Consider the following 13,566-nt stretch of genomic DNA (forward strand, 5'->3'; position numbering starts at 1 on the left):
AAATCATATGTTTCTTCTTTTAGTAGAATTTATCTTCTATCCACTTTTTAATAATGTCAAAATAAAAATGAGAATAATATTTATGCTTATCTACATATATTAAACGTTTAAATTACCTATAGCAACAATGTAACGTATTTTGCGCAGCTGTTTGATATTTTACGTTGTAAACTGGTCCAACAGTGTGAATAATGAAACGAGCAGGTAATCCGTGACCTTGTGTAACTCTCACTTCACCAGTTCTGCATTCTGCAATTAAAATTTGAATAGTTGGTAAGCCTGTTCTTTTTTGCACCAGTTCATCTTTCTTCTTCTTTTTTCCTCTTAAAGAGAAAAGGAAGAAAGATGAACTGGTGCAAAAGTTCAGCTAAAAAGAACAAGCCTAATATTTTGTTGAGACAAACTCCAACATTGTTGACAGTACAATTATACACGTCGGAATACAAACCTTTTATTTCATTAAATATTTCTATCTTGAGTGCAGAACCGGCTCGACTAAATATTTTTTGGCACGTAGTACTATTATCATCCATTGTCTCGTTCGTAGGATTTACGATTGCATCTACTTGTAATATTGAGATATCTCCAGTCCTGAAACAGTTTATGGAGCATTAACGTATCGCATAGTTTTTATTATTAACTTGATAGAATATAACTCCACAATAGTTGGAGAAATACTTTAATGAGAAAGTTTAAATTTTGTGTCTAGAGTCTCACCATAGCGCGAGCTTGTTGTTAAGCGATGGTTGATAAGGGAAGGGACTTATGGCATGATGCGCTGTCTCCCGGACAGAATCAGAGTAGTCCGTGTAACGATGCTGGTTGGGATAATCAGCCCATCGTTTTAATACTGCCGGCTCCACGATGTCCTGGGCGATACCCAACGGTTCCATCAGCCTCATCCAGCTGAAAATCGTACCATACGCTAGAGCGGTTACGTACTTTGTCTATACCCCGACGAAAAACAGAGTAGCGTCCCTTTGTTTTCCTATCAGCTGTTTCAAGCCTAACCTCACCTCATTTCTGCCATTTCTCTGCCTGACGTGCGTCATACGCGGCGCGGTCATTGACCCGGAAAGAGTACGTGTAACATACAGCTCAGCTGACTAATATTTGACGCGATAATCAATACGAAATTTATGCATTACGTCTTGCAAATAAAATTATTTAATAAGAGAATAATTAAATGTATGCCTAGAGTTTATAATTAATATTTAATGTATAATAATATAAATAATATGAAACTTATTTTTTTTTATTTTAAAAACTTAGGATTTTCTCCAATGAGAAAGATTTTTCGGTTATTTCCTTTAGCTGAAATTTTTAGGATGTTTTATTAAAAGTTTCCATAGAGATCAATAATCGAGGTATTCTATATAAAAACGCGACGATACTTTGGACTATATTATTTGAGCTATTTAGAACGCGTGTTCATTCGATTCTCGTAACAAAAGTGTCGTGTTAATGCAGTTGGTATTTCATCGTATATTTCTAAAAATAAATAAAGTCCCGTCGATAAAAATGTGGGCCGCGCATCACGGGCAAGGAGAGACGAAGCTCGACCAAGGACGCAGCCCCGATCGAGCGTGCTTCGAAAATACAAGCTAATCGCGTATTAGAACAATTAATCCTTTCAGAAGACACACGGATTCAATTCTATATAGAGTAAAAAATAGAGGAAATAAATGATGTGCCTTGCAAGTAAAATTGGCTGAGTTCAGCAGAGAAAGCAGCTTTGCAACTGTTGTAAAATTCTTCAATACGATTGGTTTTTGCTTTTGATTCCTTATGAATCTAAATGTATAAACCAATTATATTGAAGAATTTTACAACAGTTGCAAAGCTGCTTTTTCTGCTAAACGCAGCTATTGAAAAATTTACAAAAAGCGTTATTAATCGGTTTAGCTTCTGACAAATTCATTTCGTGGGAGCGTAACTGTATCTCTTTACTTTTTGCAAAAGGTATAAAATAAAGAAAAGGTATAAGGCCATGAAATTATTGTCTAACCGTCTAACGTATACGCAATATCTGATACAGAATTATATGTTACGCTTTAATGCAAATTCTTGCGCGATCGAACGCTGTTTCTAGCTGCCCTGTTATCTTGTCGTTCGTCAGAATTATAGGAGCAAAAATGGAGAAATGCATTTGTAATGCTCGTAATTTATAAATATATAGTGTATTACACAAATCGATACCAGGACAAGGTCACGCATTACTGATAATTTGATATTTTAATCAAACTTCTAATTAGCTTAAATAATGTTTATTATAGTAGTTTATCAATATGGATAGAATTATTATTTTTTTATTGTTTGATGTAAGAAAGCAATATTAAATTAGAGAAGATGAATTATACATTATCGAAATTTTGTTACAAACAATTTCATCAGTTGTATCAATTGACGATAAAGTTAATCGAAGTTTGGTCAAAGTCGCTTTAGAAGTTCGTTAAATCATCGCATTTGAGTAACTTAACCAACTTCTAATAGGCTTAAGTTGGATAGTTAGAGTTCCTATTATACGAAAGTACCCTTCATCTTTGCTCTACATAATAATTCTAATAACTCTAATACTGATAATGCTAATAATGTCGTATAATGTTATCTACTGCTGAAATTTATTTTGCACTTATCGCTTCTTTCTCATAATTTATTACGTTCTTTTGTTTTCATTGCTTTGTTCGTTGGTGCTTTGGATTGAATTGTTTGAAGCTATGCATGCAGATAGCAGGATGCACGCTGCCGATAATGGCGAGAAGCTGGGAGACTGGCGCCGTCTGGCCTCAAGCGGATTTTAAGCGTTCTGCAAATCCATTAAACGAACAGGACCGTCGACCTCGATACAATAGCCAGAATAATTCACATTTACTCGCAGCAGTAAATGAGTTCCACCAATCCATATCAATATAAAAAAATCACTGCTCGTATTTATATCTCGAAGCAGCAAAATAATGCGGATATTATGAAACATTTGCTCCTTCATCCATTCAGTTAAAGAGACAAAGTGGTCTCGATAAATTGAATTGAATATCGAATCCACACATTATTATCATTTATTCTAAGTCTAGCGACAATTCGAACAAGGCTTGAATTTATTCAATCACCGACGAACAAAGTAGTAAAAGCAACGAGGTACCTAATAAAATATAAAAAGGAAAAAGTCATTATTTATTAGAAATCAATTGATAACTTAGACAAAATTCAAATTAAAAAAAAATGTAAACACGTTAATAATGTAAGGCTAGATCCATCCAAGCATTCGATAATATAAGAACACATAGTAGAATACAAATGATTGGCTAACGAATAAGAAATTTCCTTTAGATAGAACGAATGAATTAGTTCCTATACACCTCTTACACATGCTATAGTTTGCGCTACTAGATATAATTTGCGTCATTTATTTTCGCGTTCTCAGTCATCCTTGGAACTTGACATAATCAGTTACGGACACAATCAGATATGACTAGCTTTTCAAAATCTTGTTAAATCATCTCATACCATATAAGTTTCTTTTTGGCTTCTTCTTGATTTAAAAAAAAATCCTTTTCTTAATAATATTTATTAATTTTTACTTTGATTCAAAGCATTTCAACAATAGATTTATAAAAAGCTTTCTAAATTATTTATTATTTCATTCCTTGATTTAGAGTTTTTTAACTTCGACTTTTTATAATTAATTTTAATAACTTATTTATTCACTTTTTTTAACTTAGAGTATTTTAATAACTGACACCAACTACATGATGGGACTTAACACGATTCTCGCTGTCAAACGAGGATTTAAGTTATGATTTTTATATCTTGACATCAATCATTGCGGACATGGTGTTACCACTACCAACGGTTGCGACTGCTTTGAAATAATTGACATTGATTTCGTTCAACATTTACGTACAAGGATAGGTTAATCGAATTAAACTGAAGAAGACTTTGTGAGTCGAAACGTATTTGTAATTATATTTGGCATGTTGTCTAATGTAGAAATAATATCATATTTTAATTTTAATACTTAAAGTTGCTCGTTTATTGGTCGTCTCCGAAAGTTACCTTGTTATGCTATTAAAAAGAAAGGTTAGCACAAATTTTTTAAAGATAAAATGTCTAAATTCTCAGTAGGGAAATGTCTATAATTATTTTAGAAACGAGAAAAATAAAAATATCGTGAAAATTCATATAGAAACAGTTTGAAAAATTCGAAATCAAAATATGAGATTTATATCATAAATCAAAAAACAACTAGTAAACGATATTTAACGAGCACTCGATTAAATCGTATGCTCATAAAGAGAAAAAAATTTACTGAATTTTAATACAAATATCTTTTTAAATAGTATTAACTAAACATTTGCTCCAGTGAAAGAATTAAATTTTTAAAAAATTAATCATATGATATAAAAGTGCTAATACTGAACCAACACAGGATATTCACGTATATATCGCTTTATTGTCTGAAAAGTATCAATCCTAGATCATCATCAGTACAAAAAGTTAGATCTACATATTAAAATTAAGACTTAGCTTACATGATTCGATCTAGAATGTAATACATTGTTTTAATGTAACATATTAATCGTCGCAGAATTTGTAAGTAGAATGTATGATCAAATTAAATCAAATTAATGGTTCTTGTACTAAATAAATATTTATATTTAGTAAATATTTAATCAGTACCATTTAAATAAATATATATTAAAATTTAGTATATTTTTTAGTACGATAATGTGAACCATGTTGAATTCTACGGTTTCAGAAAGAGGACTTCAATCTCAGTTGTGAGATGATTGATGAATCCAATGATCACGTGTATGTAATTGTATTAAGAATGAGAGGGTTAAGTCCACGGGATAATTCACTATTTACGTAATACCAGCTACGTCAGCTCTCTTATCTAACTATAAACAGCCTCGCATACGGTTGACCGATCAATCGATACTCCGCGAGCCGAACGCTCGCTTTTACCGCTAGTATGTCCGTCGTCTCATTTGTCGTATCACCCGATTCCAAACAGAAATCAGAAATCGACGGATTTGAATATCGTAGCCTTATATCGCTGCCCCAATTCGATACTCGAGGTATCTTTAGACAGCAAAATTTAGAGATGACGCAGATTTAAACTGTTTAATGGAAACGCGCGTACGGTCCGATTAAACGGTTATTATCCCTCTTTTTAGTATTAATGTTAATTAAATATCATTAATTTTAATTAGAACAACAACAGATAATTGACAATTGTACTATTTGTTATCTCGTTGTTTAAAAATGTCTTGTTGCATTAGAGCGATGAAGTGCACACGTTACGGGTGCATGCGAAGGCGCACGAAGTTGTAAAGTTGCGGAAGCGAGCGGGGTTTGTGCGTTTAACGACCTTACGTCTAATAATTTCATAGCGGCCGATAACATTGTCGTTCACGAAGAGGGTCAAAGCCGTTCGATAAATTCAGCTTCAGAAATAGATTCGAAGCACATCGTACATAAGTAATGTGTCAGCTTGCGACAAAACGGTGCAACGCAGAAGTCACTACCGCCGATGTTGAGACAGTTTAATAACGGCTTCGTATACGAGCTTCAATTTTGCAGTTGGGCACATCGAACGATCGAAGGAACGCACGAATGCACCGTTGAAGCCTTTTCTAGTTCAGCGTTACACGTATTCCGCAACACGAGGGGCTTCCAAACGAATCCTTTGTGCGCGCATAGTCGCCAGCGAAGTGAAAGAGCTCGAAAAAAGAGTCAAATAATAAATCGATGTAATCGGCAGTTGTTTTCACAAAGGTGTTCAAATTGTTCTTGTTTAAACTGAACGATTATTTGATTCAAAAAAAATACGCAAATATAACACGGTAATTTATTAGAAACAAATAATTAAAACTGCTGGTCCTTCACTGCAGCTACATTTGATCTTGATATCGGAAGCAACAAATAATAAATCGCGTGTGATTTTTTTATCGTATCACATGCGCAGGCAAATTAATTTCTTTTCGCACCGATTGCATTCACGTTCGACGGTATAAATTGATAAAATATACTGAAAGCATCCCTCTCTTGTCCTCTTTAATGAACGTATAATTTAATCTATACGTGTCCTACATTTCCAGCGAAAATGAATCTTATCACGGTTAATCAAGATTTATGGCTGTCTATTAATGCACACGAAATGGGAACCTTCAGCATATTCCATGAATTTATTTCATAGGGTACGAGCCATCGTACGCGAAATAATTGAAGGTTTTGTATTTATTAGAAAAATTATGCAGAAAAATATTTATACTTACTAAACCTTTCGGAGTGAAATCTCACTCCAAATGATTGAAAATTGAGCCAGTTTCGAAAAAAGAGTGAAAATATTTTCACTCTTAAACAAGAGTGGCAAATTTTCACTTTTTAAGAGTTAGATTTCATTTTCTTTTAGAGTAACATTTCACTTTTTTTAAGTAAAAGTCATTTCAAGAAGTGAAATCTCACTCCCAAAAAAAAGTGAGATTTTGTTACTTTGGAGTGAATCTCACTCCAAAAGACTGAAATCTTATTCTAAAAAAAAAGAGTGAAAATCTGTCACTCTTGTTCAAGAGGGAAAAATTTTCATTCTTTTTTAGACTGATTCAATTTTCACTCCAAAAGATTTAGAGAATATAATTTCTCATTTTTGACGTTATATTCTAGTACGACAGGGATGGAAGATCAAAAACTATAATCGAGCGAATGCTATCCATCAAAATGTCAGAGCAGGCATATCTATATCGGAATGCATAAACTATTTCAAGTTTATTAATAGTTTATTAGCGTCCGGTTATCTTTCAAAGGAGTGGCAGATCCGGTTAGATAACATTTGTCTGATCCCCTCTTAGTTTACACATTGATAAAAGCTGCCGGTATCACTTTATTCACAGTGATACCCTTTCGATACGTACCGAGATAAAGTTTGTTACTCTTACGCTAAAAATGCGACATTGATTATAGAGAAAAGAATTGCGTTCGCTTTATCTACACTATCAGTTGTTTGAAATGTTTCTGTAAAAATTCCATATTCTATCACATATATACAGTGCACAGTAAAAAATATTTTGTGTTTACGTTAAAACAAATTTTTGTTAAACTTCTTGTGTTGAATTTTTGATACATTTCTGAGCGTTAATTTAATGTGATTGTGTTATTTGAACATTTTGTGTTGAATTAATTAATGTTAATTAATATTCAACATTTTTTATCAATTTTACAGTTTTTTAAAGTTGTATCAATGGCGATGTTGTTATATTTGAGTTAATTTTTTACATAATATTTATATTACTTTCCAACATATGTATCTTATCTTAAATTAACACAAAAATTTGGGTAGCCCGTTTTGAATAAATAAAATATGTTAAATTTAACACAAATTTTCCATCTGTGTGTTACACAACATTTTTTCGGTGAAACAAATTTTTGAATAAATATAAAAGAAATCTTATTTGTTTAAAAATTTTCCTGATATTTGAGGATATAATTAAGTACAAAAAATTATATCTAAAAAAAGTGTCTATTATTAATTCCTTCAAGATATAAAGTTTCTTTAAGTTTAAATTTTGAATCACACACATTTGAGATACTCTATATATGTATCGACTATCGTGCTCACGTGTCACGTTTATTTGCTCGTATATCTGATTATTACATGGTTTGTTCTTAACGTGATATGATGAAATTGGTATGAAGCTTATCTAACTATAACTACGTGACTTTGTAAGTACGAGAAACAAAAGTCCAACAATGACTCAGTAAATGACGCAAGATAAATATTCCCAACATTCTTTTGTTTAATACGTTGTCCATTGAATATGTGTGAAAAAATGATCGATCGAATTAATTATTATTAAATATTAAGTAAGATATCGATTTGCCACCTTAGATATGTCTGAATTCATCATAAAATTCGAACTATTTTTAATTCGGATATTCATCGTAATTAACATTGGAATTTCATACTTCCGACTATTCCGTTCTCGCCTAGACGAGAGTTTACGTTCTCACTTAAATCAGGAATTTCATTCTTCTCTTTCTCTGACATTTTTGAGAGATGTTTCTGGTTTAAAGCAGATGCGACAGCAAGCGCGAGCAATGTATCACATGATGACGTTCGACACACAATGGCAATGACATATTTGGTGTATTATATCATAGGATGAGCTGTTTTTCCTGCTAGGCTCTCGACTATCAGTGAAGTAATAAGCCGTAGTCATTTACTAATAATTCGTTCTACGTCACTTTTTCAGAACTAATTACAAGGGAAGTCTTTAAAAGGCCTCTAATATTTCATTACAATGGAAATTAAAGTTAAAAATAACAAATATGAATACTTTTAATATTTTCGTACTGAAATACGTTACTATCTTTACATATCACAATTCAATAAAATAGTTTTATGAAATATAATCCCTTTTTTCGATTAATAGCTGTAAACAATTGATTAATTGTCACATTCATTTTCATTGGGGATCGTACATATAAATTGATTTTCTTCCATCTATTATTGAAAGAAGCACGAAATTATGATTCGTAAAATTTCGACGCGCTGCTTTCGAAAACAAGTCGTTCTGGCATTCATAACATTCAGATTGATTTTTCTGTTTGTCGATTTATCCTGAAAGACAACTTGTTATTAAGTGAACGGAGAAGCTGTGGAAAAAAACATATCCTGCATCATCTTTGCAGAATATCTATTAACGCCTACGAGAAACACTGTTTTTTACAGAAGTTGCAAGAAACTATGAGAGATTATGTTAAAGACGTTTAATATTTCTTCGTATATAATAATTTTAACCAAGCTTCTCGATATCAGAAAATATCCTGCACTTCAATCGAAATTTATAATTTTATGTCAGTATATAAATATTATACATATCATTAGCTCTGTCCAATATTAAAATCTACTTTTTATATCATTTTCACGTATTTTTATAACTATTGTTAAAATAAGAAGTAAATATTAATGCATTATATAATAAATAATATCCTAAAAATTCACAACGCCTGCAACGATATATAAATGGAAAAACTAATTTTGTTGAAATATCTAAAAATTTAATTTGCTAAATACAGATAATTTTGTTGAACTATCAAAACAATTATATGTACAGGAAATTCGAGCATGATAAGTAATATTGCAAAAAAGTTTTTATGTTTTAACAATTAGCTTGAAGATCCTATATAATTATTTTGATAGTTCAACAAAATTATTTTCGGATCTGTATCTAACTAAAGTTTTAAATACTTCGACAAAACCGTTTCTTTTTGTATCATTGCCATTGTGTATCAAAGTTGGATCGATCCAATTTAAGCGCATTTTACATTGAAAGAAATAAAAATAGTGTTAACTTTATGAGAGAGCAATTATTTTTCTTACGCGTATTTTCTTGTATGACGGTTCTTTTATCTTTGGCGAATTCATAAACTTTATTACAGCACTAATTTAAAAAACCTCTATATCGTACTTCGACGTCGAACTCAGACGTCGGACTGCGCATTATGTTTGTAATCGTCGGATCCTTGTAATTATCTCTTAACTGTTTTACGAGCAAAGCAAAATAAGATAAATTTATCGTTCTTACGATAGTATAGTTAGCAAATATATTTCGTAAAGTTATCGATAGACGAAGAACGATGGAGTATAATCTAAAAAATAATGAATAGTATAAAACACAAGGATCGAACTGTGCCGAACGGCATAAAAAGCGATAACCCGACACAATAAACCAATCGAGCGTCACGAAAGTGTTCGAGCAATGACCGAGCGTGGAAATACGAATAACGGATGTGATGTAATAAGAGATGACCGTTCTCCTATTCTCAAGTGTTCGAATAAATTGTTACGTTGAATTATCAACGATACACGTTGAACGAAGGACACTGCGATGACACGCAATTATATGAACGAACATATGACCTGAATTGGATCCCTATTAGAAGCGAATGGATATCGAATTTTAGTAGAGAATATTAAATAACGTATATTAAATAAAATGTACGTAATCTAATGTAATCTACAGCTGACGTAATGAATTCGTCAAAAATATTGGCAGAAGTTTATCCGTTTCATACTTTTATATCAGATAAATGTCTATCTAAAAAAAATCTAAAAAAAATGCTTGGAAAATATGACTTTTCAATATCTGAAATGATATATAATTAAATATAATTATGCAATCTTTAATCGATGTATTAAACGTTTTTGCTAAGATTTTTGCGTTTTAATTGTCTAACTTAGAAAAAAATGCATACTCTATCTACGAATGAAATAACAATTTTATCTATTTGACGAAAAATAGCGAAGACACAGGTCAGTGATTTCAAGGCAATTGCTCTTTACAAAGTGAATTGAACTGTCAACCGCAAGTTGACAGTTATTTCGTATTAGAGTTCGTCAAGCTATATAGATAGAACAATAGATCTCCTGGAACAGCAGCCGAATCGGTCCACAGGGACGCGCGAACCAATCGACGTATAGATGCCAAATGTGCAAGGCCGAAAATGCATGACCTACATTATCGATATGCGACCTCTATCACGATAGATACGACGGGCACGACCCACCGATAGTCGCGGTATCTCGAAAACGAGGATTAATCGTAATTACGATATTTAGAGCTACTTAAAATACACATTGAGAATAATTTTTGGGAGCAGTTACTTTGGATTGAATTATATAGCAAGATTTAAATAGTAAATGTATAACACGAGTTACACTCACATGTTCGACGTAATAAACTTTATTGCGTCGTGAATTTATCTTTAATATGTAAATAATTATTTAGAATTGCAAAGTGACATGTGCACTATTTAAAACGTTAATGTTAAGCTCTCGACAAGATTATCAGTTCTTTAAAATGGAGATTTTATTCAGTGCGTCGTATATTTATTATTTTTACTTTTCATGATTAGATATATGAAATATGCCACAAAACATTGTGGGGCCTAGAAATATTATATTTATATTTATATTAAAATAAATTTCTAATAAATGAGCAAAGATGGATATTTTGTCTTCATTTTTAATTGGTAATTTTGACATAAATCAAAATGCTTATTATTAAAAATAATTTATATATGAAGATTCCGAAAAATAGTTAGCCAATTAAAATCATATATTGATTTAAATGTTTGGAGAACCACGCGCAGGTAGAGGATTACATCAAGTTCAGGTTGACATTTCAAGGAAGAGTTATTGCATTACATATCTACGGAAATACAAACGTAAGGTCATCGTAGTAGACTGAGAGAGAGAGAAAGAGACTGTACGATCGCACACAGTTAGTAATTCTTCTTCTCAAAAACCAATTGCGTCTTATCGAGCCGATTTTCGTCGCGAAACGCGAAATGGAGCGCAGCGGGGCCTATCGAACGTGACGAGAGAGCCGTTTCTCCGAAATAATTCTCGTGCTTCTGAAAGAACGCTCCAGCGGCGGAGAGGCGAGGGGAACGTCGAGTACGAGGACACGCGGAGAGAATGTATGCCGCGCGCGAATTATCGACGTCGACGCGCAGGCCGTGCGTACCTCTATACCGGTGGCACACTGGCACCGAGCAGCCGATGTGCGCGATCAAGGTCGCGGCGCACCGCGCCGCTTACCACACGGGTAGTCGATGAGCATCGACTTCTCGACCTTCCCTGATGAAGAGGAGAGCTTTCGCGAGAAATTCCACCGCTGGCGGAGACGATCCATGCGCGTTTGACACCTGCGCGATTAGATTTCTCTTAAGTCGGATATCTGGGATAACATTCGCGAATTATACACCTGCGGATGTCCCTCTCCTGCTTCTTGTTAGGTCGCTTTTGAACTTCGAGGCCACGTTCCTCGAACGTTCCTCTGCGATATCTGAGATTTCCCGAGATGAAAGGACAAAACGATGTAACCGGATGTAACCATTCCTAATGGCACGGATCTTCAAGGAATGTTCTAAAAATGTCTAAAGGATGTTCTGAGAACGTTCTCAGAATATCCTTCGGATAAAGCGTGTTGTATGGGGTTGTACGTGTTTGTATCTTAAAAGGCGCGCAACCCTCGTCGTGCTACGCGAGATGATTAAATTTGGTGAACGTGGTCTCACAATCAGCCCACTTACATCTTTATCAGATAACGCTCGTTAAATTTCCGACGTAATTGAGTGATAATCGTTTTGGCCGTAAATCTTTCCTGTTGTTTAACAACATCGCGTAATCGCGGCTCGCACAGTAATCGCTTAACCCTTTGACGTGGACCGCGCATGTATCACAATAGCGCGATCTAGCAATGGAATGTTAATTGCGTGTTATCCCAAGCATGTAGCGCTTTCCGCGGTACCGTGCGACTGGAAATGGCCATCCTCGCCGGATGCTTTAAACACGCCGGAAGGACGTTCAGGGGATCTTCGATCTGTCAAACGCATCCGATTCGTTCTCCCGAGACTTGATGCGCCGCGATGACGGTCGTACACGCTCCAAAATCGGTCGCGTCGCATCGAGGCGGAGGAAATGTCTGTCCGCACAACGATGGTCCTCCGCATCCGTCTCGGCGATGCGGAGTCCGCGCGTATCTCTCACCTGCGGGTGCTCGTCCGCCTGTCGGACCGCTGCGAGGATCGAGCGGAAGCAGGTCACAGCCCCAGCGGTTGCACGGATGCCCAATGAAACGCCTTCGGTACGGACTTGCGAGAATGCGAGAGGAAAGTAAAAAGATCGAGGGAGAGAAAGTGTGCGAAAAAAAGAAAAGAAAGAGAGAGAGAAAGAGAGAGAAAGAGAAAGAGAAGAGAGGGAGAGAGATAGAGAAGCGGAACCACTTTCTCTTCCCGCTTCACGTAGAAACGTCAGCTCTGCTCTCTCGAGCTGGAGCACCCGTGAGCGCGGCGCCGAGTAAAAACTCGCCACGACGACCGACGACCGTACCGTCGCATTCGTGCGCGAACGCTGACTGACGGACGCGCGGCGCGTCGGCCTTGTCGGACCAAGCCGATCGGTACACGGCTGGCGGCAGTGCGGCACCGGAACGCGCGAGCGCGGCCGCGCTCCTCCACATTGGAGCAGATGTCGTGTATATGCATTTGCACCTGGAGTTAAGTCATTCTGGCGGGTCGAACGCGGCGTATCTAGACATTATAAATGTTTCAGGAATATCAGGGGATGAGAAGTATAACACAACAAAGCACTTGGATTACACTTGTAACGCAACATTATAAGCACCATATTATAATCAGGGAGGTGTTCAGCCTTCGGGTGTGAGATAATGATATACGGAGTTCTTATGTATATATATGATTCATACGACTGAAACTATTCGCGAAAACTCTACGTTTTCTGTGTAGATTGGAATTTATTATTAAACATATACTCTAATTTCTTTGGAGTTTCTAAAGAGTGAAAATTGAGCCAGTCTTGAAAAGGAGTGGCTCAATTTTCAATCTTTAAAAGTGAGACTTTATCTCTTCAAAGTGAGATTCACTCTAAAAGCTTCAGAGAGTATGAGAAGCTATGCATTTTATAATGAATTTTCATTTAATTTGTTTTCCATTCGTGACCCGAAATGCACAACAGGAAGAACAAAAGGAGATGTCAGG

At 34.9% G+C, this 13,566-nt stretch overlaps 1 protein-coding gene across 1 annotated transcript in view; it reads right to left on the reverse strand.

Annotated features, from left to right (window-relative positions):
* Gdap2 (ganglioside induced differentiation associated protein 2) overlaps positions 1–12,941 on the reverse strand; it is a 28,563-nt gene extending 15,622 nt beyond the window's left edge. Inside the window, exons 1-4 of the mRNA XM_018453796.1 lie at positions 12,557–12,941; positions 718–906; positions 449–591; positions 117–249 (exon numbers count right to left, since the gene is read on the reverse strand). Of these exons, the coding sequence (XP_018309298.1) occupies positions 117–249; positions 449–591; positions 718–902 (461 nt within the window). The 5' untranslated portion in view covers positions 903–906; positions 12,557–12,941. The remainder of the gene's footprint in view (positions 1–116; positions 250–448; positions 592–717; positions 907–12,556) is intronic.
* Between the last annotated feature and the right edge of the window lie 625 nt (positions 12,942–13,566).

Source organism: Mycetomoellerius zeteki, unplaced genomic scaffold (assembly GCF_001594055.1).
Source record: "Mycetomoellerius zeteki isolate Tzet28-1 unplaced genomic scaffold, Tzet1.0 scaffold41, whole genome shotgun sequence".
Classification (NCBI taxonomy): Eukaryota; Metazoa; Arthropoda; class Insecta; order Hymenoptera; family Formicidae; genus Mycetomoellerius; species Mycetomoellerius zeteki.